General features: G+C 61.0%; 1 protein-coding gene across 2 annotated transcripts in view; it reads left to right on the top strand.

The window, feature by feature from the left end:
* The window catches only part of BRD3 (bromodomain containing 3), a 36,593-nt gene extending 15,179 nt beyond the window's left edge, over positions 1-21,414 (top strand). Inside the window, exons 3-12 of one of the 2 annotated variants that reach the window (XM_055541594.1) lie at positions 640-777; positions 1,361-1,454; positions 2,059-2,273; positions 3,921-4,292; positions 6,392-6,520; positions 9,189-9,380; positions 10,224-10,447; positions 14,775-15,067; positions 16,136-16,264; positions 18,054-21,414. In XM_055541594.1, the coding sequence (XP_055397569.1) occupies positions 640-777; positions 1,361-1,454; positions 2,059-2,273; positions 3,921-4,292; positions 6,392-6,520; positions 9,189-9,380; positions 10,224-10,447; positions 14,775-15,067; positions 16,136-16,264; positions 18,054-18,169 (1,902 nt within the window). In that variant the 3' untranslated portion in view covers positions 18,170-21,414. Of the gene's footprint in view, positions 1-639; positions 778-1,306; positions 1,455-2,058; positions 2,274-3,920; positions 4,293-6,391; positions 6,521-9,188; positions 9,381-10,223; positions 10,448-14,774; positions 15,068-16,135; positions 16,265-18,053 lie in introns of both variants that reach the window. The other variant, XM_055541593.1, reaches the window with a different exon arrangement.

The raw sequence follows: 21,414 nt of genomic DNA, 5'->3' as shown, positions 1-21,414 counted from the left end.
GATGGAAGGGCAGAGGGGACACGCATGCCTGGGGGCGGGGAGGGCGGCTGCCCTGGGTGCAGGGAGCGGGAGGCCGTGGCCTCGTGGGTGGACGAGGCAGACCAGCCCGGGCGCAGAGGCGCACTGAGGCTCACCCCACACCAGCCCCGTCCCGCCGAGTGACGCGTCTGCACACACAGCCTTGTGCTTACGTGGGGGCGACCGGCCTTCCCGGGGATAGCGCCCTAGCTGCATGCCTGGGGCCCACCTGACCGTCTGACGGCTTTCTCCTCTGGGCCTGAGCAGAGAACCGCAGAGTCCTGCAAGGGCAGCCCTGGGCCAGCACCTGGCAGCCTGGCTCCTGAGCCAGCTTGGCCGCTGGGTACGTGCAGGCCCTAGAGTGAAGTTTGGGACCCAGAGAGGGGGCCTATCCCTCATCCAGCGCCTAGACCCGCTCTGCAGTCCTCTGTCCACACAGACTCCCATCAGACCAGAGAGTCTTGGCAGGGTCCGTGCTGGCCCAGGGCTCCCCCAGACCTGGCGCCGCCCCAGCGCTGAGCTGCTGGACAAGACCGCCTCGTGCGTGATCTTGGTCCTTGGGAATCATGAAAACTGTCTTATTGAACCCAACAGTAACGCCCCTGACTGTCTTTTTCCTAGGATTATCATAAGATAATAAAAAACCCCATGGACATGGGAACCATTAAGAAGAGACTAGAAAATAATTACTATTGGAGCGCGAGTGAATGTATGCAGGACTTCAACACCATGTTTACAAATTGTTACATTTATAACAAGGTGAGAAGGTGGCGTGGGCCGTATCGCTGCTGAGTGACCTGGGGGGAGCGCCAGTATGGGGTTGGGCCGGTGTCCACCAGGCTGGGTGCGTGGCAGCGGCTCTCAGGCCCGTTCAGGCCACCTCGGCCTCCCGCTCAGCCCTCGTCTGGCTGCGACCCCTGTGTGTGGGCCCCATAAGCCACGTGTCTGAGGGTCGCCCTGTGCATGGGCCCACGTGCCCTGCTGGCACGGTGAACGTTCGAATAGCCTTTTCAGGGGGAGTCGACACCAGATGCTTTAAAACCTCCCCACACCTGGACCTTGTTTCCTCTCCATGATGGGATAAAGCGTGGTTTTTATCCTTTGTGCTTTTTGAGTTCTTGCAAGAGTTTCCGTGTTAAAATGTGTTCTTGTTGCTTCCTCCCGCCCTGCCAGATCCCTTCACAACTTTTTAAACACACATTTTTCTCGAGCAGTGGTTGCGTGTTTGTCTGCTGCGAGCAGCGCAGCTCCTTTCCAGCGCGTGACCCTGCTGCTCCCGTGTCTTCAGCCCACAGATGACATCGTGCTCATGGCCCAAGCCTTAGAGAAAATTTTTCTGCAGAAAGTGGCTCAGATGCCCCAGGAGGAAGTTGAGTTACTGCCCCCTGCTCCAAAGGGCAAAGGCCGGAAACCCGCTTCGGGAACGCAGAGCGCAGGTGAGGGGGGGGGGAATGCCCTCCTCCCAAAGCCGACGAGAGCGGCCCCTCCCTGCGTGGTCGACAGCGGTCAGGGCCCGGGAGGTCTGCCGTGTGGTCTGCAGGCTGCCTGCCTTGGCGCCTGCCTTGCCGGGACCCCAGGCTCCTCCCCGCTGGCCCTGGCTTGGAGGCTGCCCCTTTTGGAGGCCGCTCCGCTTCTGTGTCCCCGCCAAGGACCTTGCCTCCCCAGCACGCAGCGTGTTCTCTGTGAATGGTCCGGGAGTGGCGGGGTTTAGGGTTGGCACCGGGAACCTGGGGGGCAGCCTTCCCTGCCCTGGGAACCCAGAACCAAGATGTGTTCCATGAAGAGCTGCCCAGGAGGGGCCCATCCTCTGGAGAGGCGGGGCAGTGGCTGGTTACACAGCTCCGGGTCACCCGGTGATGGCCTGGGGGACCCGGGTTAAGCCCCGGGCTCCGCCCTCCCAGACTGTGACCCCCCGGGCCTCATGCCCCATCCTGGTTCACTCACCCCGGCCTTAGAGACGGCTGCCGTGAGGGTGACGGCCAGGGTTCTCGGGAGGAGGGGCCGTTCACACAGCTCTGCCTCCTGTCCTCTGCCCTCAAGGCTCGCAGCAGGTGGCGGCCGTGTCCTCGGTGTGCCCGGCGACCCCCTTCCAGAGCGTCCCCCCCACGGTCTCCCAGACGCCTGTCATCGCCGCCACCCCCGTGCCAACCATTACCACAAATGCCACACCGGTCCCTGTCCCCCCGGCTGCCGCCCCGCCTCCCCCCGCCACGCCCATCATCCCCGTGGTCCCTCCCACGCCGCCCGTCGTAAAGGTGAGCTTTCCCGGGGTCCCGGGCGTGGGCTTGTGTGGGTGGGTGGGGGGGCACTCTGTCCCTTCCCCGGGCACAGGCTGCCCCTGGCGCACTGGGCACACGGGACTCTGGACCGGTCCCGTCCGCCCACGCCTGCGGGGTGGGCCGTGATTCCTGACACCGACGCTCGGAGCCACAGGTCACACAGCTGGCGAGGGCGGCTGGGCTGGGCCCGCAGCATCTCTGGCCTCTGTGGTGCACATGGGTTCCCGGCGGGGCATGCAGGGGGTGAGGGCACGCTCGGATTTCCAGCGGTTGGCGCAGGGAGGGCGGCGGCGGCCTCCTCGCGCGCCCCTTCCTGGCTTCGCCGGGAGTCTCCCCCGCAGGGCCTGGGCTTGGAGCGCTTGCTTTCCGCGAGGTCCGCGGCCAGCAGGGACGGCCGAGGGTCCCGCTCCCGCTGACACGCACCGTCCTCTCCGGTTTGACCCTCACAGCAACGCTCGGGGGCAGGCAGCGTTTCCCCCATCTTTCAGATGAGGAGGCGGGCGCTCAGAGGGGTTAAATGGCTCCCCCAAGGTAAAACGCCGCTCGCCCTGCCCGGCGGCCTCCACTGCCTGCCCTTGGGCGGCGCTGGCAGGCTGTCCTGTCCAGCGTCCTGCTGCCTTGGAGCATGTCCCGTCTGCCGCGGCCCGTGAGCCCGGGGGCCCCGCGGTGCACGCTTGGCCTGCCGTGGGCGCCGTGACGTGTGTGTGTGGGTGGCTGGCTCACGCCTGCCGGCCTGGGCTCAGGGGCTTGGCTAGGGCGGTGCCCTCGGTGGCTGGCCTTGGTGGCGTGCACGCTGCGGACCCTGGGGAGGCCGCTGGCCGGGTGCTCATGGCTCCCGGGGGCTGTCCCGCCTGCCTGACGGCAGTGGCGGGGGGCAGACCCTGAGCTGGTCTTGGGGTGGCTCTGCGCCCTGGCTGCCCAGGCGCTGGACACTGTCTCCCCACAGTGCCCGCCTAGCAGGGGTGGGCGGATCGCCTCAGTGTTCCCTCCCTGGGCGGGGAGCCGCTCCTAAAGTCAGCTCCGGCCCTGCCCAGCACTCTGCCCCAGGGTCCCGGCTCCCAGACCTTGCGCCCCTGCTGCTGTCTCCGGCGCCCCGCCCCGCCGCCTGCATGCTCCTCCCAGCCCCTCATCCTGCGGCTGCCACTGTCCACAGAGCGCCCGCTTTGAGGCCTGTGTCGGGGATGCTCCTCCAGCCTCTGACCTGCAGGGGTCTCTCATCTCTGCTGTCCCCGAGCCCCACTGGGTACCCGTGTCGGTCGCAGAGGGACCCTGGTATTGCGGGCCCCTAAGCCGTGGTCTGGGCACAGGTGTGGGCACAAGTGGGCAGCGTGATGCGTCTCAGGGTGGCGAGCGCCCCTGTGACCGTGGGGCCTGGGGGCCCAGGCAGCCTCAGAGTCCAGCCTCACCACCGCCAGCTGTGTGACCTCGGGCAGGCGCCGTGGCCCCTCTGAGCCTTGGTGTCCTGCGTGGCGCGGGGGCCTTGGGAGGGCGGCGGTGGCCGTGCATGCCCTTGCTTCGCTCAGGGCCTGGCGGGCGGTCCGCGCTCCAGGAGCACCTTCGGGCGGGTCCTGGTCCCCCCTGCCCACCGTGGGCACCGGCTCACGGCCGTCTCCGCTGTCACAGAAGAAGGGCGTGAAGCGGAAAGCGGACACCACCACGCCCACGACATCCGCCATCACGGCCAGCCGCAGCGAGTCGCCCCCGCCGCTCTCGGACCCCAAGCAGGCCAAGGTGGTGGCGCGGCGGGAGAGCGGGGGCCGCCCCATCAAGCCGCCCAAGAAGGACCTGGAGGACGGCGAGGTGCCGCAGCACGCGGGCAAGAAGGGCCGGCTGTCCGAGCATCTGCGGCACTGCGACAGCATCCTCAAGGAAATGCTGTCCAAGAAGCACGCGGCCTACGCCTGGCCCTTCTACAAGCCGGTGGACGCCGAGGCCCTGGAGCTGCACGACTACCACGACATCATCAAGCACCCGATGGACCTGAGCACCGTCAAGGTACGGCATGGACAGAGGGCCGTTGCGCAGGCCCGGGGCGCGGCAGGCACTCAGCAAGCTGTGCTCTACCTCGTCCCCTCTGAACCTGTGGCTTCCCGTCACCTCTTTCTGTTGAACCGCTTTGGTTCCTCCGTTTCTTCCTGTCCTGGTGCATTTGCGGGTCTCTGTAACGCTAGGCGAGGAGGCCCTTCACAGTCCAGCCCCTCCCAGGATAGACGCGGGTCTTGGAGGAGGCCGTGGAGGAGCTGGCCCCAGGATCCCCGCCCTCTCAGGCCCTGCACCAGGGTCTTCCTGCCCCGGGGGCTTCTCCCTTGGTTTTTGTGGGCATTGCAGTGGGTCAGGCCAGGTGTGGACAAGCAGAGAAGAGCAGGCTTGGGCCAGGCAGGGATGGAGGGGGCTTCCTGGCTGGTGGCAGCCCAAGGGCAGGAGATCGGGGCTGTGAGCTCCTGAGGGGTCTTCCCCGCGTGGACGAGAGGGCTCAGGCCCAACACAGCTCTGCTTCCTCAGCCCGTTTCAGTCTCGCATGGCCTAAGGGGTGTCCCCGGCACATGGGCGTGTGTGGCCCCGCAAAGCTGCCCCCACAGAGGGGAGAGGGGGTTCTTTGCACCTGTGGGGGCGGGGCCCTGAGCTGCTGGTCTCAGTCATTCTGCCCCCGCTCTGCGAACGCTGCCCTGGGACAGACTCTCCTTCTGGAAGTCTTGCTCCCCACTAGGGGCAGGACAGGCCCGGCCGTCCAGGGCAGTGTCCTGGGGAGCCTGCTGGGCTGGGTGACCGAGTGGCCTCCTCACCCTCTCTGACCCTCTCCCTGGTCACAAGGGCAGGCGCCGGCTTCCTTAGACACACGCAGTGCTCTGGGGGCCCTGCCTCTTTTGGGAGCCCCGCGGCACCAGCTGCTTTTCCTGGGTATGTATGGTGTGAACAGAAGGTCGGGATGCAAGCCAAGCAGCAGAGGGAAGCCCCGCCTCTGGTTCCACTGACCCCCTTCCCCAGGGGTGATTGTTGCTGCTGGTTCGGTTGCATCTTTTCTGACCAGATCCTGGCTCAGGCTGGCTCCTTCCCAGCAGGTTTGTCAGTGGGGCAGTGGTTCCCAGGCTCCGAGGTGCACCAGGACAGTGGCCAGCAGTCAAACTAGGGCCCAAGTCCGAGACTGCCACAGGTGTTGAGAGAGTCTCGGGTGCCCATTTGCTGAGCTGCTCCAGAGTGGGGAGGTTGTGCAGAGGGCTGGAGCCCAGCAGCCCCAGTGTTGCTGGAAGCTCCCAAGAGGGCAGAGGAGGGTGATGTGCGCTAGGCTGGAGGGGCTGCAGGTCCTAGAGTCTGACCACCAGCTGCCCCTCCTCCGAGGCTAGGACTTTGTTGCTCTGGGCACAGGCAGGGTGAGTGGCTGGGCTCCGGGCCAGTGTCCCGCGGCAGTGGGGCATGGCCCTCAGGAAAAATGGGCACCTCAGACCCCTGACGTGAGGTCCCTGACACGTGAGCTCCACGTGAACCCAGCCAGGCCCAGGCAGCTCACACCTCGAGAGCCGCTGCCCAGTCCGCCCTGACCTTGCTGCTTCCGTGCGGCGCCCCCGTCTGGGCGCACCCCGTCCCCCGCCGTGGTGCCTGTCGTCCGTATCCCAGCGGCGGCGGGACAGTTGGGTGCCACCGGAGGCAGGCTGGCCAACAGCACCTGGATTCTCCAGGGAGAAAATTAAAAGTCTCGTTGCAAGAGCTGAGTCACCCCCTAAACGAGCGGAGGGTGACTTCCTGCCGGAAGTTGCTCGTTCCCTACCAGAGCCCCTGCCAGCGGGGACACGGATGTGTGAAAAATCACTCAGGATGTAGACCTGGGATTTGGGGTGAGGATGGGGTGGGTGCTGGCTACAGGAGCTGACTCCTGTGAGCGCCTTTTTCTTTCTCCCCGGGGATCTGCCTCTCTCCCGGGCTCCCAGGCCCTCCCCTCCAAACCCTCCTTCCCCTCTCTCCTGGGCTCCTGGACCCTCCCCTCCAAGCCCTCCTTCCCCTCTCTTCTGGGCTCCCGGACACGGCCTCAGGCTGGTGCTGGACCTGTGGCGGGCCCCGAGGCCCGGCGGTGCCTCACGCCTGTGGCGTGTGTCTTACAGAAGAAGATGGACAGCCGCGAGTACCCGGACGCACAGGGCTTCGCGGCCGACATCCGGTTGATGTTCTCCAACTGTTATAAATACAACCCCCCGGACCACGAGGTGGTAGCCATGGCCAGGAAGCTGCAGGTGAGCCAGGCGCTGGGGGGCGGGGCCTCCTGGGCACAGGCGGGATCAGCCGCTCGGGGCGGGTGTCGGGAGCATCCGGCTGGGGGAGGCGCAGGGTTGGGGGGTGTCCGGGGACCTCACCCACGAGCATGTTTCTCTTGAGCGCTGGCTGAGTGGCGGCCAGGCCTGGGCCTGCTCCCCAGGGATGAGGCGGCCCACCAGCCAGTCCCCGCCTCTGGGGAGCGCAGGCTCCGGTGGGCGTCAGCGTTGCCGGTGGGCCTGCAGGCGTTCTGGCTGGGTGAGGGCAGAGGGGAGGCGGGCCGCTCGTGCTGGGGCCCGCGGGCATCCTGCCAGGCAGTGGCTCATGGCTTTGCGGACGACGCGGGAGCGTGGGACCTGTGGGGAAGCGCAGACTGAAGGGGAAGCCTTCAGTGGTGGGGCCTTGCGTGTGTGCACACAGATCTCACACACACGAGTGTGCGTGTGTCGTGTGTGCGCCCATGTGCGTGCTCGTCTGTCAGTCTGGAGGCTGACACAGGTTTCTGTGCAGGCTGGCACGCAGAATCTGTTCTCTTTTCGATCACCTGGGCTGTTTTGCGACCCCATGGACTGCAGCCCGCCAGTCTCCTCTGTCCATGGGATTCTCCATACAAGAACACTGGAGTGGGTTGCCATTCTCCAGGGGATTTTTCCCCACCCAGGAATCGAACCCAGGTCTCTCCCGCAATGCAGGCAGATTCTTTACCGTCTGAACAACCAGGGAATCCCTTTGTAAATAACAGCACCTATGGTTTACACGGGATAAAATCAGAAAGCTTTCTGTTTAGAAGAAAGAGAGATGTGGATGTATGGATGTGTGTCCTGCTCCAGGAGCTCTCTTTGCACAGACCTAGCACACTGTTCTGTTAAGACACCCCCCATCTCTTGCTCAGATCTAAACCTTTTGTAAACCCTGTACGATCACTGGGGCACATCCTTGCTCACCCAGCCCCAGATGGGGGTGCCGGGGGTCCTCCTCCTGGGCCTCTGGGTTCTGGTTTCCCCCATTCCTCCTGCCTGGGGGCGCTGGCTGCTGCGTGTTGCCCACTCTGCTGGCTCCCACTGGGGTGGGTGCAAAGCCGTCCTGGGGTCCCAGTGCTCCCAGAGGCAGCTGCCTGGACCCAAGGTTTCAGACCACAGCCCGGACCCCAGAAGGCCCTGCCCAGCCCTGTGCTCTCGCTGCTCTGTGACGCCCCTAAACCTTATAAGTTGCCCCACGAGGAAGCCAGGCGGCCCACAGGCCAAGGGCAGTGGCTGGTTCTGGTTCTGGTCCGACTGAAGGGGGTCTCCCCTGTGTAGGACTCTACCTGCTGACGACTGTTCTGATCCCATGGAAGGGGGTCTCCCCGGTGTGGGACCCTACCTGCTGATGACTGTCATGACCCCACTGTTGGGTTAGAGCCCAACTCTGCAGCAGTCTGAGGTCGACCAACCCCCGCCCCCAACCAGGACAGAGCAGGCCGGACCAAGGTGGCCGCGTGCCTCCTGCATGTTGCTGCCTTGACTTCAGCAGGAGATTCTAGGGGACCAGGACCCGGAGCAGGCTCCTCCCAGAGCTGGACACCTGCCAATGTGGCTCCGCGTGTGAACCAGGTGTATGTGGCCTCAGGAACGTGAGCCAGGCGGAGAAGGCTTGCCGTCTGCCGCTCAGCCTGAGATGAACCTGGGCCACCAGGGAGAGGGGGGCCTTTGGTGAGCGTGCTCCCACCAGACAGGGGGGACCTTCACTGAGTGTGCTCCCACCGGAGAGGGGACCTTCGCTGAGCGTGCTCCTACCAGGGAGGGGGTGCCTATGCTGAGCGTGCTCCTACCAGGGAGGGGGCCTTCACTGAGCGTGCTCCCACCAGGGAGGGGGCGCCTATGCTGAGTGTGCTCCCACCAGAGAGGGGGGACCTTCGCTGAGTGTGCTCCTACCAGGGAGGGGGTGCCTATGCTGAGCGTGCTCCTACCAGGGAGGGGGCCTTCACTGAGCGTGCTCCCACCAGGGAGGGGGCGCCTATGCTGAGTGTGCTCCCACCGGAGAGGGGACCTTCGCTGAGCGTGCTCCTACCAGGGAGGGGGTGCCTATGCTGAGCGTGCTCCTACCAGGGAGGGGGCCTTCACTGAGCGTGCTCCCACCAGGGAGGGGGCGCCTATGCTGAGTGTGCTCCCGCCAGGGAGGGGGGACCTTCGCTGAGTGTGCTCCCAGGGCTGTGCAGGAGCTGGCTGTTTTGATTGAACCGGATCCTTTGAGCCAGCTCTTGGACCACCTCCCCTCCACCCCAAGAACAAGGTGTGATGCTCCAGTGATGTCACTGGGCAGAGGGATGGGACAGCGTGAGTGGCTCCCAGACACGGTATTGGGGGCCCAGAAGGGGCCCGAGCTCCCGGGCAGGCCTCTCACTGGCAGTGGGTGGTGGCCTTGGAGCCAGAGCAGAAAGGACTTGCCTGTCTTCTACAGGAGGCGGGCACCCAAGTGCCCGCTCCTGCAGGGCTGCATCCTTAGCTGCTGGCCCTGTGCCCCTAGTCGGGGGCCGTGCTCACTGCCTGGGAGGGAGTGACAGAGGGAGGGAGGCAGGGAGTAGGCGCCCTGGGCAGGCCGAGCCGTCTTCCCATGCCCCGGAGGGTGCCCACAGGCGCTGGGACTTAGGCCGCCCCTGCTCTCCCGCAGGACGTGTTTGAGATGCGTTTCGCCAAGATGCCGGACGAGCCGGCAGAGGCGCCTGCCCTGCCCGCGCCTGCGGCCCCTGTGGTCAGCAAGGGCGTGGAGAGCAGCCGCAGCAGCGACGAGAGCTCGTCGGACTCGGGCAGCTCAGACTCGGAGGAGGAGCGTGCCACGCGGCTGGCGGAGCTGCAGGAGCAGGTGAGCGGCTGTGCGGGCCAGGGGGCTTGGGCAGGACCGCGGTCCGTCCCCGCCAGCCCCTGACCCGAGGTCTGCCCCAGCCGCCGCCCCCTCCCCAGCCACAGCCGTCCTTGCCGCGGTGTCGCTGGGAGGGAACCCGGGAAAGGTGTTAGTTCCAGGGCCCCCTCGCCAGTGCCTGCAGGCCTGGGGCCCTATGAGCCCGCCTGTGTTGTAATGTCCCTGGAGTCTCCTCCTGCAGAAAGGTCTGCAGGGGCTGCAGCCCTGCGGCCCCCAGAGCCTGTCTCGTGGGGGTGGGGTAGGGGGGGCGGGGAACGGGACTGTCCTGCCTCCTCTGACCCCTGAGGCTTGTTCCCACCCCTCTTCACGCTCCTTCTGTGCAAGACGGGAGCACGAGGTGCTAGATTCCCGGGGGGCCCTCTGGCAAGGAGCAAACAGCGAGTAGCTGAGCCCTGTGGGGGCTCACGGGCTGGGGTCCCTCCCGCGCCGTGGGACGTGGTCGGCGTGCACGGCGTCCCCATCCTAGCCCATCCACCTGCTAAAGGCTGGGGTCACTGTTTCCTCGCCTGTGGAGCGTGGCTCCCGGAGCCCCTGGGCCCCTTGGGGGGCTGATGGGGTGAGGGGCGCATGGAGTGCGTACACGCTGCCCGCCGCCGCAGGCCTCGTTCGGTGTTGGCTGCCAGCCCTGCGCCGTATTCGCCCTGCAGTCTTGCCGTGTGGTGCCCCGGCAGCTTGCCCACGAGCTCGGCTGCGGATGTTCTCCCCGGGGTGGGCGGTTTAAGTGCCTTCCCGGAGCGTCTCCCTCCGCCCAGCCCAGAGTCCTCACCCGGCGGCCGTGTCTTCCAGCTGAAGGCCGTGCACGAGCAGCTGGCGGCTCTGTCTCAGGCGCCGGTGAACAAGCCAAAGAGGAAGAAGGAGAAGAAGGAGAAGAAGAAGAAGGACAAGGACAAGGAGCGGCACAAGGCCAAGGCCGAGGAGGAGAAGCGGGCCAAGGCCGCCCCGCCCGCCAAGCAGGCCCCGCAGAAGAAGGCGCCTGCCAAGAAGGCCAACAGCACCAGCGCGGCCGGCAGGTGGGCGCCGGGCGGGCTGGCACCGGCTGGCGGGGGCACGGGGCTGTCAGGAGAGAGGGCAGGGTGGGGGGGCATTGGTGGGCCTTGTCTTGCCCCCATTGTGGGGAGACTGTGGGGACCCAGCAAGGTCTCCTCCAGGAAGGGTATGGGCCCTGGAGGGCAGAGCTCAACCTCCCGGGGGGCTGGCCTCAAGACAGGCGTGGAGACCTCTAGAGTCGCAGTTTTAGGGACGTTTTCCTGATCTGGGCAGGGCTTTTCTTTGGGGGTGTGTCGGGCTCTGGGCACCCTGTTCCCAGGTCGCCCGGCACGTGCAGGGTCGGGACGGGGCGGTGCCCCTTGGCACACAGCTCCGTGGGCCCCACGGCTTTTCCTTGGTTCCCGCCGAGGCCCGGCGCCGCCCCGAGGATCGCTGGCCACAGACAGGCAGGGACAGCACGGGGAGGTGTGTGGGGGCCGGGGGCTCCTCCCGGGAGTGGGGGCGAAGAGCTCCTCAGGTGAGGCGACCTCCCCAGGCCTCGTCCATCCAGCTGCATGGACATGCAGGATGGAGATCCAGGAGCCGGGAGGGGCAGCGGGCACAGAGCTGTGGCGGGGAAGGGACGTGTCCCTCGTGGGGACCGGGACAAGCGGGGCGCCGCCCAGGAGCGGAGACGGGGCTGGGAGGAGGGGAGGGTTGCGGCTGCGGAGGCTGACGGGCTTCCTTTAGGGGCTCGCGGTTGATCCTCTGAGCAGGTGAAGCCGGAGCGGAGGAGGGAGGCGCAGCGGGCAGAAGGGGCGGAAGGACACGCTTGGAGGCCGACGCGGCGCTGCGGTCAGGCGGGGCCGGCTCGCCCGTTGGCTGGGGAGGCGTGTGGCTTCGACAGCTGTTGGTGCGGCAGAGGCGACAGGCTTTGGTCCCTGGACGGAGGAGGGGCTGGTGGAGCGTGGGGCGTGGGCTCCGGCAGCGGCCGGGCAGTGAGCGCGGTCAGGGCTTGTCGGTACCTCCCTCTTTCGGGGAGGCAGGACTCCGCGCCCTGTCCTGTCTGGTTTTGGCGTCAGCGCACTGCCGGCCTCAGAGATGATTTGGGCAGTGCTTTCCTCTGTCTCCTGGGGCAGGCTTACAGAACTGGTATCCTCCTCGTGTTTTAGTTTGTTTTTGGCTGTGCTGGGTCCTCGTTGCTGGAGGGGGTCTGCTCGCAAGTTGCAGGGGGTGGGCTTCTGACGGCAGCGGCTGCTCCCGTTGCAGAGCACAGGCTCTGCGGCGCGCAGCTGCAGCGCCCGCGGCTCCGGGCTCTGGAGCACGGGCCCAGTACTTGTGGCCCGTGGACTTAGTTGCTCCGTGGCACGTGCGGTCTTCCCCGACCAGGGATCGAACCCGTGTCTCCTGCATCGGCACGTGGATTCTTTACCACCGAGCCACGGGGGAAGCCCCCAAAATTGGGATTCTTAAATGTGTGATACAATTCACCATGAATCCATCTAGACTTGGAGTTTCACTGTGGGAAGGTTTTTAACGGTGAATTCAGTCCTTTTGACAGATACAGGAAGTAAGGTTATTGGTTTGAGTCTGTGTTTTTCTCATCATGGTAGGTTTGTTTGAGATGTCGCCTTACCTTTAAAGTCTGTAGGGTTTGTAGCAATGTGTTCTTTTTTTTTTTTTTTCTCATTCCTTGTATTGGTAATTCGTGTCTGTTTCTTGGTGAATCTGGAGAATTTGATCAGTTTTGTTGGTTGTTCAAAGAACCAGTGTCTGACTTCGTTGACTTTTCTATTTACTTTTTCTTTCATCTTGGTCTTACTTTTATTATTTCCCTTTGCTTGATATGGACTTAATTTGCTTTTCTTTTTCTAGCTTGAAAACAGAAGCTTAGATGATTGATTTTTTTCCTTCTTTTTCTTTGTCCTGTTTTTTGGCCCTGAGCCACGCGGGATCTTAATTCCCTGACCAGAGCTCCAACATGCACCCCCCACAGTGGAAGCACAGTCTCAACCGCTGAAGCCTCAGGCCTTCTCTTCCAGTATAAGTATCTCATGCTTTAAGTTTATGTCTGAACTCACTGCTTTGGCTCTATGTTCCCCACAGACGTGATTTGTTGTGATTTCATTTAAGTTCAAAACATTTTTTAATTCTCTCCAGGTTCTCTTTTTGACCATGGGTATTTAAAAGTATGTTTGACCTATAGATATCTGGAGACTTTTCAAGATATTTTTCAGTTACTGGTTTCCAGGGTCAGAGAACATGCTTTGCATGCTTTCAGCATTTTGAAACTTTTGTTAAGATCTATTTTATGGCCCAGAATGTGGTCTGTCTTGGTCAGCATTCCGTGTACACTTGAAAAGAATGTGTATTCTCCTCTGTTGGGTGGAGTACTGTGTAACTGTCAGTTAGAAGATTTAAAAAATCTTAAAAAAAAAAAAAAAAGGGACATAAATGACTGACTTAGGAAACAGGAACAGACTCATGGATTTGGAGAATGAGTTTATGGTTGGTGGGGAGGGGACAGGTAGAAGAGAGGGCTAGGTTGGGGGCTTGGGACTGACGTGCACACACCGTTTAGATAACTGGGCTTCCTCGGTGGTTCAGTGGCAAAGAATTCACCTGCCAGTGCAGGGGACACGGGTTCAACCCCTGATCCGGGAACCTCCCACGTGCCGTGGAGCAGCTAAGCCCCTGTGCCATGACTACTGAAGCCCACACACCCTCCAGCCCAAGCTCCACAACAAGAGAAGCCATCACAAAAGTCCACTCACCCACACGCAGCGGCAAAGACCCAGCGTGACCAAAAAGAGATGAGTGATACAGAGGAAATTGGGGGAAAAGTAAATAGCTAACAAACTAACTGTGTTACAGTATAACACAGGAAACTCTGCTCAATATTCTGTGATGACCTAAACGGGAAAAGAATTTGAAGAGTATAGATACATGTATATGTAAAAAAAAAGTTTAAGTTAATTTGGTTGACAGTGGTGTTGGGATCGTCTGTGTTCTTGCTGACTGGTTCTGTTGATTACCGAGAGATCATTGAATTCTCTAAGTAGGATTGCGTATTTTCCTATTTCCCTTTATTTCTGTCAGCTTTCGTTTATATCTTTTGAAGCTTGGTTTCAGATGAACAGGCATGTTCAACTGTGCTGCCTGCTTGGCCAGCTGACATCTCATCCTCACGCACTATCTTTTCCCCAATAATATTCCTTTTCCTAAGTCTACTTTGTCTGAAGTTGTTATAGCTACTGGAGTTTTCTTTTGATTGATTAGTATATACATGGGATACTTCCCCCCTATCTTTTTACTTTTAACCTACCTCTTTTATTTTAAAGAGGGATTTGTGTAGACAGCCTAAAAGTTGGGTCTTGGTTCTTACCCAGTCTGACCATTTCTTCCTTTGAATTGGTGTGTTTAGATCATTTGTATTTAATGTAATTATTGATATAATTGGATTTCCATCTGTTGTTCACTTGCTCAGTTGTGTCCGACTCTTTGCGACCCCATGGACTGCAGCACGCCAGCCCCCCCGTCCATCACCAACTCCCGGAGCTTACTCAAATTCATGTCCATTGAATCAATGATGCCATCCAACCATCTCATCCTCTGTTGTCCCCTTCTCCTCCTGCCCTCAATCTTTCCCAGCATCAGGGTCTTTTCTCATAAGTCAGCTCTTCGCATCAGGTGGCCAAAGTATTGCAGCTTCAGCATCAGTCCCTCCAGTGAATATTCAGGGTTGATTTCCTTTATGACTGACTGGTTTGATCTCCTTGGAGTCCAGGGAACTCTCAAGAGTCTCTTCCAGCACCACAGCTTGAAATCATGAATTCTTTGGCACTCAGCTTTCTTTATGGTCCAACTCTCACATCCATACACGACTACTGGAAAAACCATAGCTTTGACTAGATGGGCCTTTGTCGGCATAGTGATGTCTCTGCCTAATTCGCCGTCCAGGGCTTCTGTTCACTGTTGCGTTATTTTCTATGAGTCCCTTCTGTTTACCCCTCTGTTCCATTCCTGCCTTCTTTGGGGTATTTGAATACGGAGTTTGACCTGTTGCGCTTGAGATGCCTGTGGGGTGTCGAGGCGGGCTGCCCGCTGTGGCTGTCTCCTGGCCAAGGCCTCCCTGAGCTGGTGGGGCCTCTGAGCTCTGAAGCAGGGTCTCCGTGTCCCTGGAGATGCAGGTGCGTCCTGGGCAGTGGCCTGGCTCCTCTGCCTGGGTGCCATTGGGACTGCTCATTGGAAAGACAGCCTGGTCCTGAAGAGGACGAGGGCCAGTGGGTGAGGGTGAGGGTCTCGGGTGGAGCTCGGTGGAGTGTGGGGGCCGGGACGCCGCGCCGTGATGCCCCTTGCCTTCTGCCTCAGACAGCCGAAGAAGGGCGGCAAGCAGGCATCGGCCTCTTATGACTCGGAGGAGGAGGAGGAGGGGCTGCCCATGAGCTACGATGAGAAGCGGCAGCTGAGCCTGGACATCAACCGGCTCCCTGGGGAGAAGCTGGGCCGCGTGGTGCACATCATCCAGTCGCGGGAGCCCTCGCTGCGGGACTCCAACCCCGACGAGATCGAGATCGACTTCGAGACCCTGAAGCCCACCACGCTGCGGGAGCTGGAGAGATACGTCAAGTCTTGTTTACAGAAAAAGCAAAGGAAGCCGTTCTGTAAGTTGCCGGGGCAGAGAGTGTTCCTGCCGCCCGCCCCTGTCTGTCTGCCGCTCCCCGGAGCAGAAAGCCAGGCAGCCCCGAGAGTGTGGGGGGGCAGACAGTGGGTGGCGGGCTCCAGATTCCTCCCCTGTCTTCTGTCTCACGCCCCCAGGGTGCAAGGGTACAGCGTCTGTCTGCTCACCTCGGGATGGGGGTGCTTAGCTGAGACTGGCTGCCAGCCACTCCCCAGCCAGAGCCCTTCTTCCCCCTGCTCCTGGGCAGGTGGGCAGGGCTTGTATGCCCCGGCCTTCACTAAAGCAGGCGAGACCCCCGAAATAGCCCCCAGCCTCTGGGCAGGTGGGCGGCGCTTACATGCCCCGGCCTTCACCAGTGCAGGCAGGGCCCCGGGGGTCGGCTCCAGCCACGTTCACGCAGATGCTGGCTAAGGCCCTCCGTTTAGGGCCTGACTACAGATCACCTGTCAGTGGTTCCCTGCCTGAGCAGACCGGCTCCCTTTGCCTGGGGTTGAGGGTCCAGAGGACCCCCGGGTAAACAGCCGCATTGGCTCAGGGTTCCCTGGGTGGGAATGAGCCGCTGCCTGGTCAGCGAGAGGAAGGGCAAGCCCCAAGCAGCCCCAGGCAGCCCCGAGGACACTCAGGGTGCACTGCTCCTGTGTGTGGCCCCCTCGGGCCGCTGGCCCCTCACTTGCTCTGTGGGGGGCAGCCTTCTGGATGGAGCATCTTGTTGCTCTCTGTGGTCCTGGCACATTTGGCCCTCAGTAAGCGGCCTGTGGACTCAGTGGTGCTGGCGCAGGTGTGCCAGGCGGTGGACAGGGCTCCCGCGTGGAGCCTCGGGAGAGCCTCGGCCACGGTGAAGGAAAACCAGGAGTTGGAGGAGGGGTGGGGTCGGGGCTTCAAGTCACCCCTGCCTGCAGCAGGGGGTGGTCAGTCCCACCTCAGGAGTTCTGTGACAGTTCCGGAGCTTTTCCTGTGGCAGGGGCTCCATCCGGGTGGGCAGGGGCACCGCCTTGGGGGGCTGGGCATTCGCCTGCCCTGCCCGCAGCCACAGCGCCCTGCTCTCCCACAGCCACGAGCGGGAAGAAGCAGGCGGCCAAGTCGAAGGAGGAGCTGGCTCAGGAGAAGAAGAAGGAGCTGGAGAGGCGGCTGCAGGATGTCAGCGGGCAGCTGAGCAACAGCAAGAAGCCAGCCAAGAGAGGTAGGGCCGCCCCCGTGCAGCTCGGGGCGGGGGAGAGGGCCGCGGCACGCTGCGTGTCCCAGAGGAGGCTGTCGGCCCCCCGGAACCCTGATCTCCTTACCTGCGGCTGGGGCTCCGAGGCTGAGCAGGCAGCAGGCATGTGGGAAAGCACCACTCTGTGGAGCTCCTGGGAGCGGGCGCTTTGGCCCAGCCGTGGTCCGTGGGGGGCCGGACTCCGTGACGTGGGAGGGACTGGGGCCCCACCCTGCAGCTTCGGAGGGTCCTGGCCCCAGCACTGAGCTTCCTGGTCACCCCGGGAGAGGGACACCAGTGCCCAGCGAGTTAGCCAGCGTCACAGGCGGGGAGGGGGGCTGCCAGCCCCGACTGTGTGCTTTGTGGACTTTGGGGTCTCAGTTTCGGTGAGCAGGTGCTTCGGCTCCTTGCCTCCTTTCTCTGGAGCCTGTAAGAAAGGGCACGTGCCTTTTTTCCTACCCTGATGGTGGTCAGATTCTAGGCTCAGTCTTGGCCATGTAGCAGCTGGCTGCCACAGCCTTGCCTGGCCCTGCTTGCCCGGTGCCAGGGTGGGCCTTGGGGCCCTCCCCCTGCCACCGACAGCTGAGTTCCCTTGGGTCAACCCCGGAGAGGGCAGGGCGGGTGGGCATGCGGTTACGGCTCAGAGCCGCCTGCCCGGGGGGGACAGCCCGCCCCCCACAGCCCGTTGGTGCCTCTCGGTTGGCGGCGCTCACTTCTTCCCAGGCCCAAGTGCTTTTGGCTTTGCTGGCCTCCGAGCTGGTTCTGTGCTCACTTCTGACACCAGCTGTGTGAGTTCCTCTCACACCAGTTCTCCAGGCTCCAACACGAGCTGGGCATCCAGCTGTTCAGTCAGTACACTGTCTCTCGGGGATGGTGCAGAGCCTGCAGGGTGGGGGCTGGACTTGCCAGGTGCAAGTCCCCTGCCGCTCCCGTGCCGCTGACGGCCGGGCTGTGACTTGGGAGCCCCCACGGTCCTCTGCTCAGGTGTGTGCACTCGCTGGAGTGCTCACAGAACTCGGGAGTCCTGAGTCTGAATCACACGGTGGTTTGTCATAAAGGCTGCGGCTCGGGGACAGCCAGGTGGGCGGGAGGCACAGGGCTGGGGCTCAGGTCAGGAGTCGGGCGCCCCTCCCAGCACCTGGAAGCCCTCTGCGTAGGGGGTTTCTCTGGAGCTCAGTCTCCTCCAGCTCTCTCCCCTTGGAGGGAACAGACGCCCAGCTCGTATTGGAGCCTGGAGAACTGGTGTGAGAGGAACTCACACAGCTGGTGTCAGAAGCGAGAGCAGAACCAGCTCAGAGACCAGCAAAGCCGAATGCACTTGGGCCTGGGAAGAAGTGAATGGCAGTTCCCTCCCCTCGGAGATGGTGGCCAGCTGGTGGGTTGGCAGGGTGGGGCGGCAGGGCGAGCTGAAGAGTTCCCGCCCTCCAGTCACGTGCTCTTCCTGGTGACCAGCCAGGGCCGAGGCTCTCAGGGGGTCCCATCCCAGTCACTCGTTAGCATAAACTCAGGTGTGATCTAAAGGGCCCCACTCAGGAGGTCTTGGGGGACCTGGGAGCCCTGTGCCAGGGACAGGTACAGGCACCAGACAGACTCCTCGCAGCCTCACCAATGCGTTGACTCGCATCAGTGGATCTGTTAACATTTATCAAGCGACCAGGTCAGGATCTGGGCTGGGGGGCCGTGGAGCCAGCACCGGGGCTGCAGGAAAGGCCGCGAGGACGGCGGGGCGGCGGGCCGGTGTGGGGGTGTGCGCCGCTCACCTGTGCGTCTCCCCCAGAGAAGTCGGGCTCCGCCGCGTCCGGGGGGCCCTCGAGGCTCAGCAGCAGCAGCTCCTCCGAGTCCGGCAGCAGCAGCACGAGCGGATCCAGCTCCGACAGCAGCGACTCCGAGTGAGCCCTGGACGCGCGCGGCTCGGGACGCAGCCGGCGGCCGCCGCCGCTGCGGGGACGCCGCGGCGTTCCCCCCAGCGGTTAATATACTCCTTTCGTTCCATGGCGTGCAGGCTCTCCTTTCACTTCAGTGTTATGGTATCTTCCAGTTCTGGCTTTAATAGGTCAACCAGGATCTTTCTTTGTGTGTCCATTAGACTTTGAGAAGCTGTGAATCGGCATAAGGTCTTTCCTCCGTAACTGAACTCAAGCCCCTTGGAGATGCCGGCTTCAGACGCTAACCTGGTAACCGTAGGAAGCGTGTGAGGTGTGGTCTGAAGGTGCTTGCAGAGCCCCTTTCCTTACGCCCGACCTGGTCTGTAGCCCCAGCGAGAACGTCTCCCGAGGAAGTGTCTCGGACGTGGTGCCGCACGCGAAGGCTGTTGGCTTTGCCGACAGGGGTTTGTCTCCGTCTCCGGGGGCCCTGGGCCCTGACCCTCACGTCGAGGGCAGCTCTTTCTGCAGGGGCTGCGGACAGCCAAGCCCACCCCTGCCGTGAGTGAGGGCCAGGGCTGGGCCCCCGCCGGGAGGGGTCCCCGCGGTCCCCAGCCGGAGCTTCTGCGGGTGGGGAGCCGGCGAGGGGGCGTGCAGAGGAGCCGTCTTTCTGATCTCCCGGGAGGAACACGGTGGCTGCGTGGGCAGCACGAGGGTTCCCAAACACTGAAACTTTTACCTCAACTTTGAAAAAAAAAACAGAGAAAAGATTAAAAAAAAAAAAAAAAAAAGGAGACTCTTTTTGTAAGGTTCAGCAATTTTCTACAAAAGGCCAGCCCCACGCGTGTCCCCAGCCCAGCCGCTGCCACGCACTCCGGAACCATCGCCCCAGTCTCGTGTATATATGAATATTTTATTTATTAATATCATTGGTCTTTTTTTTTTTTTTTTAAAAGAAAGAAAAACAAAACCGCAAAAGAAATGCATTTTAAAAAAAAAAGAAAGAGAGGAGCAGAGATGCAGGCCTTTTTTGTGGTGTGAGGGGAGCCCAGACCCCGCGGGGCGTGGGCCGCTCGCCCAGGTGCTACCGCCTCCTGCCCCGCGCGGTGCTGAACCTCGTCTGCGTGCTCGTCTCGGGGCTGCGGGGTTTCTGTTCTTGTTCTTTCTCGTGTGTGTGCGTGCGTGTGTATGTGTGTGTGTGTGTGTGTGTGTGTGTGAAATCTGGAGACTCACAGGTAATAGACGACTTCCGGCTGCAGCACATTCTCATTTTTTTTTTTAATTGCGTTTAGCTCTTTTATATTCACTTCTGATCTCTCTTAGGACTGTTTTAAAAAGGACTTCGATTTAGGGAACCCCAGTTATATAATATAAACTTTGTAATCTGCGAGAAAAAGAAATGTATAGTAAATCTAAGTCTTGATTTTTACCTTTCTATTGTAAAAAAAAAAAAAAAAAGTAATAATAATATACAGAGTTTAACAGAAGGTTATGTTTCGGTTTTGTTTTCTCCAGAGGCTGCCCCCTGAGCGCGGGGTACCCACCACACCGCCTGCCTAGCTCTGAGCCTTGTGGCTCTGGCCAGGGGTTCATGGCCCCCGGTGGGGCATCCCTCACCCCACCTCCAGGGAGGGCGTGGCCCCTGCTGCCCCACCTCCTCTCCCGGCTGCCAGCCGGCAACGGCATGGCCCGGGCTGGAGGAGCCTCTGGCCCCAGGAGGGCTCCCTCCCTCAAGACTGCATGGGGGCTTCTCAGTTAGCACAGAAATGACGGGACCTCACCGAGGCAGGGTCTGGGGGTGGGGCTGGGGGCGGCCCAGCCGCTTGTCCGAGGTCGCGTTCTTCCCGACAGCCCTTCTGGATAGATCAGGGCATCAGCTGCTGGCGTCCTAACAGGTGGTGGTTCTAAAAATTCCTAACATCCACTTGGATGCCACCAACCTTGATGGCTAATGAGCCCTCTGATGGGGTAGAACTCTGATGAAACGTGCTTGGGGGGTTGCCATTTTTCTGACCGCCGCTGATTCTGACCTTTGGTGAGTGTTGAGCCAGTTCGTTCAACTTTTCATTGTAATAAAAATATAAATGGATTTTAAACTTGCCATTTTTTTTAAAGCTGCCCTGTTTTTCAAAGGTGTTTTCGAAACAGATCTTTAATGGAGTAAAAACTGACTTCAAGGACTTAGTGCACGCTGGAAGGTCCTGAAGCAGGATCTCATGGGCGACAGGCAGGAGGCACAGGTCTGGGGGACAGACAGATCTGAGCCAAGGGGCCTGGAGGTGCTGGGAGCTGCCGGGGGTGCCCTCCAGCTGCCAGTGGGGAGGGATGCCCTTGCCAGCCGCTCAGCAGGGGACAGGGGGCCCCAGTGCTGGGCGCAGTGGGAGCGGTTCCTGTCCGCGGGTTTCCAGGTGTGAGAGGGGTTCTCAGCCACCTCCCCTCCTTTCCTCTGAAATCTCTGCTGGCTCTGATGCTGCCGGAGAGCTGAGCCATGTAGGTCATTGGTTTTTTTTTTTTTTCTTAGGCTTTCTGTCCAGACTCAAAACTGATTTCAGAGTTTTGGGGGGACTCCCTCCACCCCCTGACGTCAGCCTATGGGTGTTTGCTGTTTTCATTTCTCTTGTGTTGGGCAAGTGAAATTGTTCTAGTTCTCCTAGAACTAGAGGGCAGCCCATAGAGGGTTAGGAACCGTGTTCAGTGGGTTGCACCCGTGCAGGACTCGAAATTGTGGCTTTCAAACAGTCTCCCCGACCCCTGGGGGCCGAGGGGGTGGGTTTGGCCGTGAACTGAATTCCAGAAACCCTTGCTCACTCATCTTGCTTACAGACTGTTAAGATGCGTTTTCTTTTTTGTTTGCTTTTTGTTTTTGTTCTTTTGCAACATTTACATCTTTTACAGTTTTGGTGGGGGGCGGGGGGGTGGGGAACACCGCCCACAATAAAGGCTTCGTTACATCCAGCGTAGCGCTGTTCCCTGATACTGGCATAACACTTCCAGGAAGTTTTCCTTTTTTTATATTTAAAATGTTACTTTTCTGTATGATGTGCATGCAAGTTTACCGTAACTTTTCTTAAACTTTTTAGTGCCGTTTCTAGTATATTCCTGTAAATGTCAGTTACTGAAAATGAGTCCGATGTAAGTAGTTGTAGCTTGTCTACTGCAGCGCTGGTCTCATCACGACAGAATAAAAGTGGTAGAAAGTACTGTTTCTGGTGATCATGGACCCTTCTCCTGGGGCATTTGTTTTGTTTTCATAATAAAAGAAGAAAAAAAAAAGAG

The sequence above is a fragment of the Bubalus kerabau genome, chromosome 11 (genome assembly GCF_029407905.1).
Source record: "Bubalus kerabau isolate K-KA32 ecotype Philippines breed swamp buffalo chromosome 11, PCC_UOA_SB_1v2, whole genome shotgun sequence".
NCBI lineage: Eukaryota > Metazoa > Chordata > Mammalia > Artiodactyla > Bovidae > Bubalus > Bubalus kerabau.
Note: the sequence above shows the minus strand (reverse complement) of the source record. Positions and strands in the feature narration are given on the sequence as shown.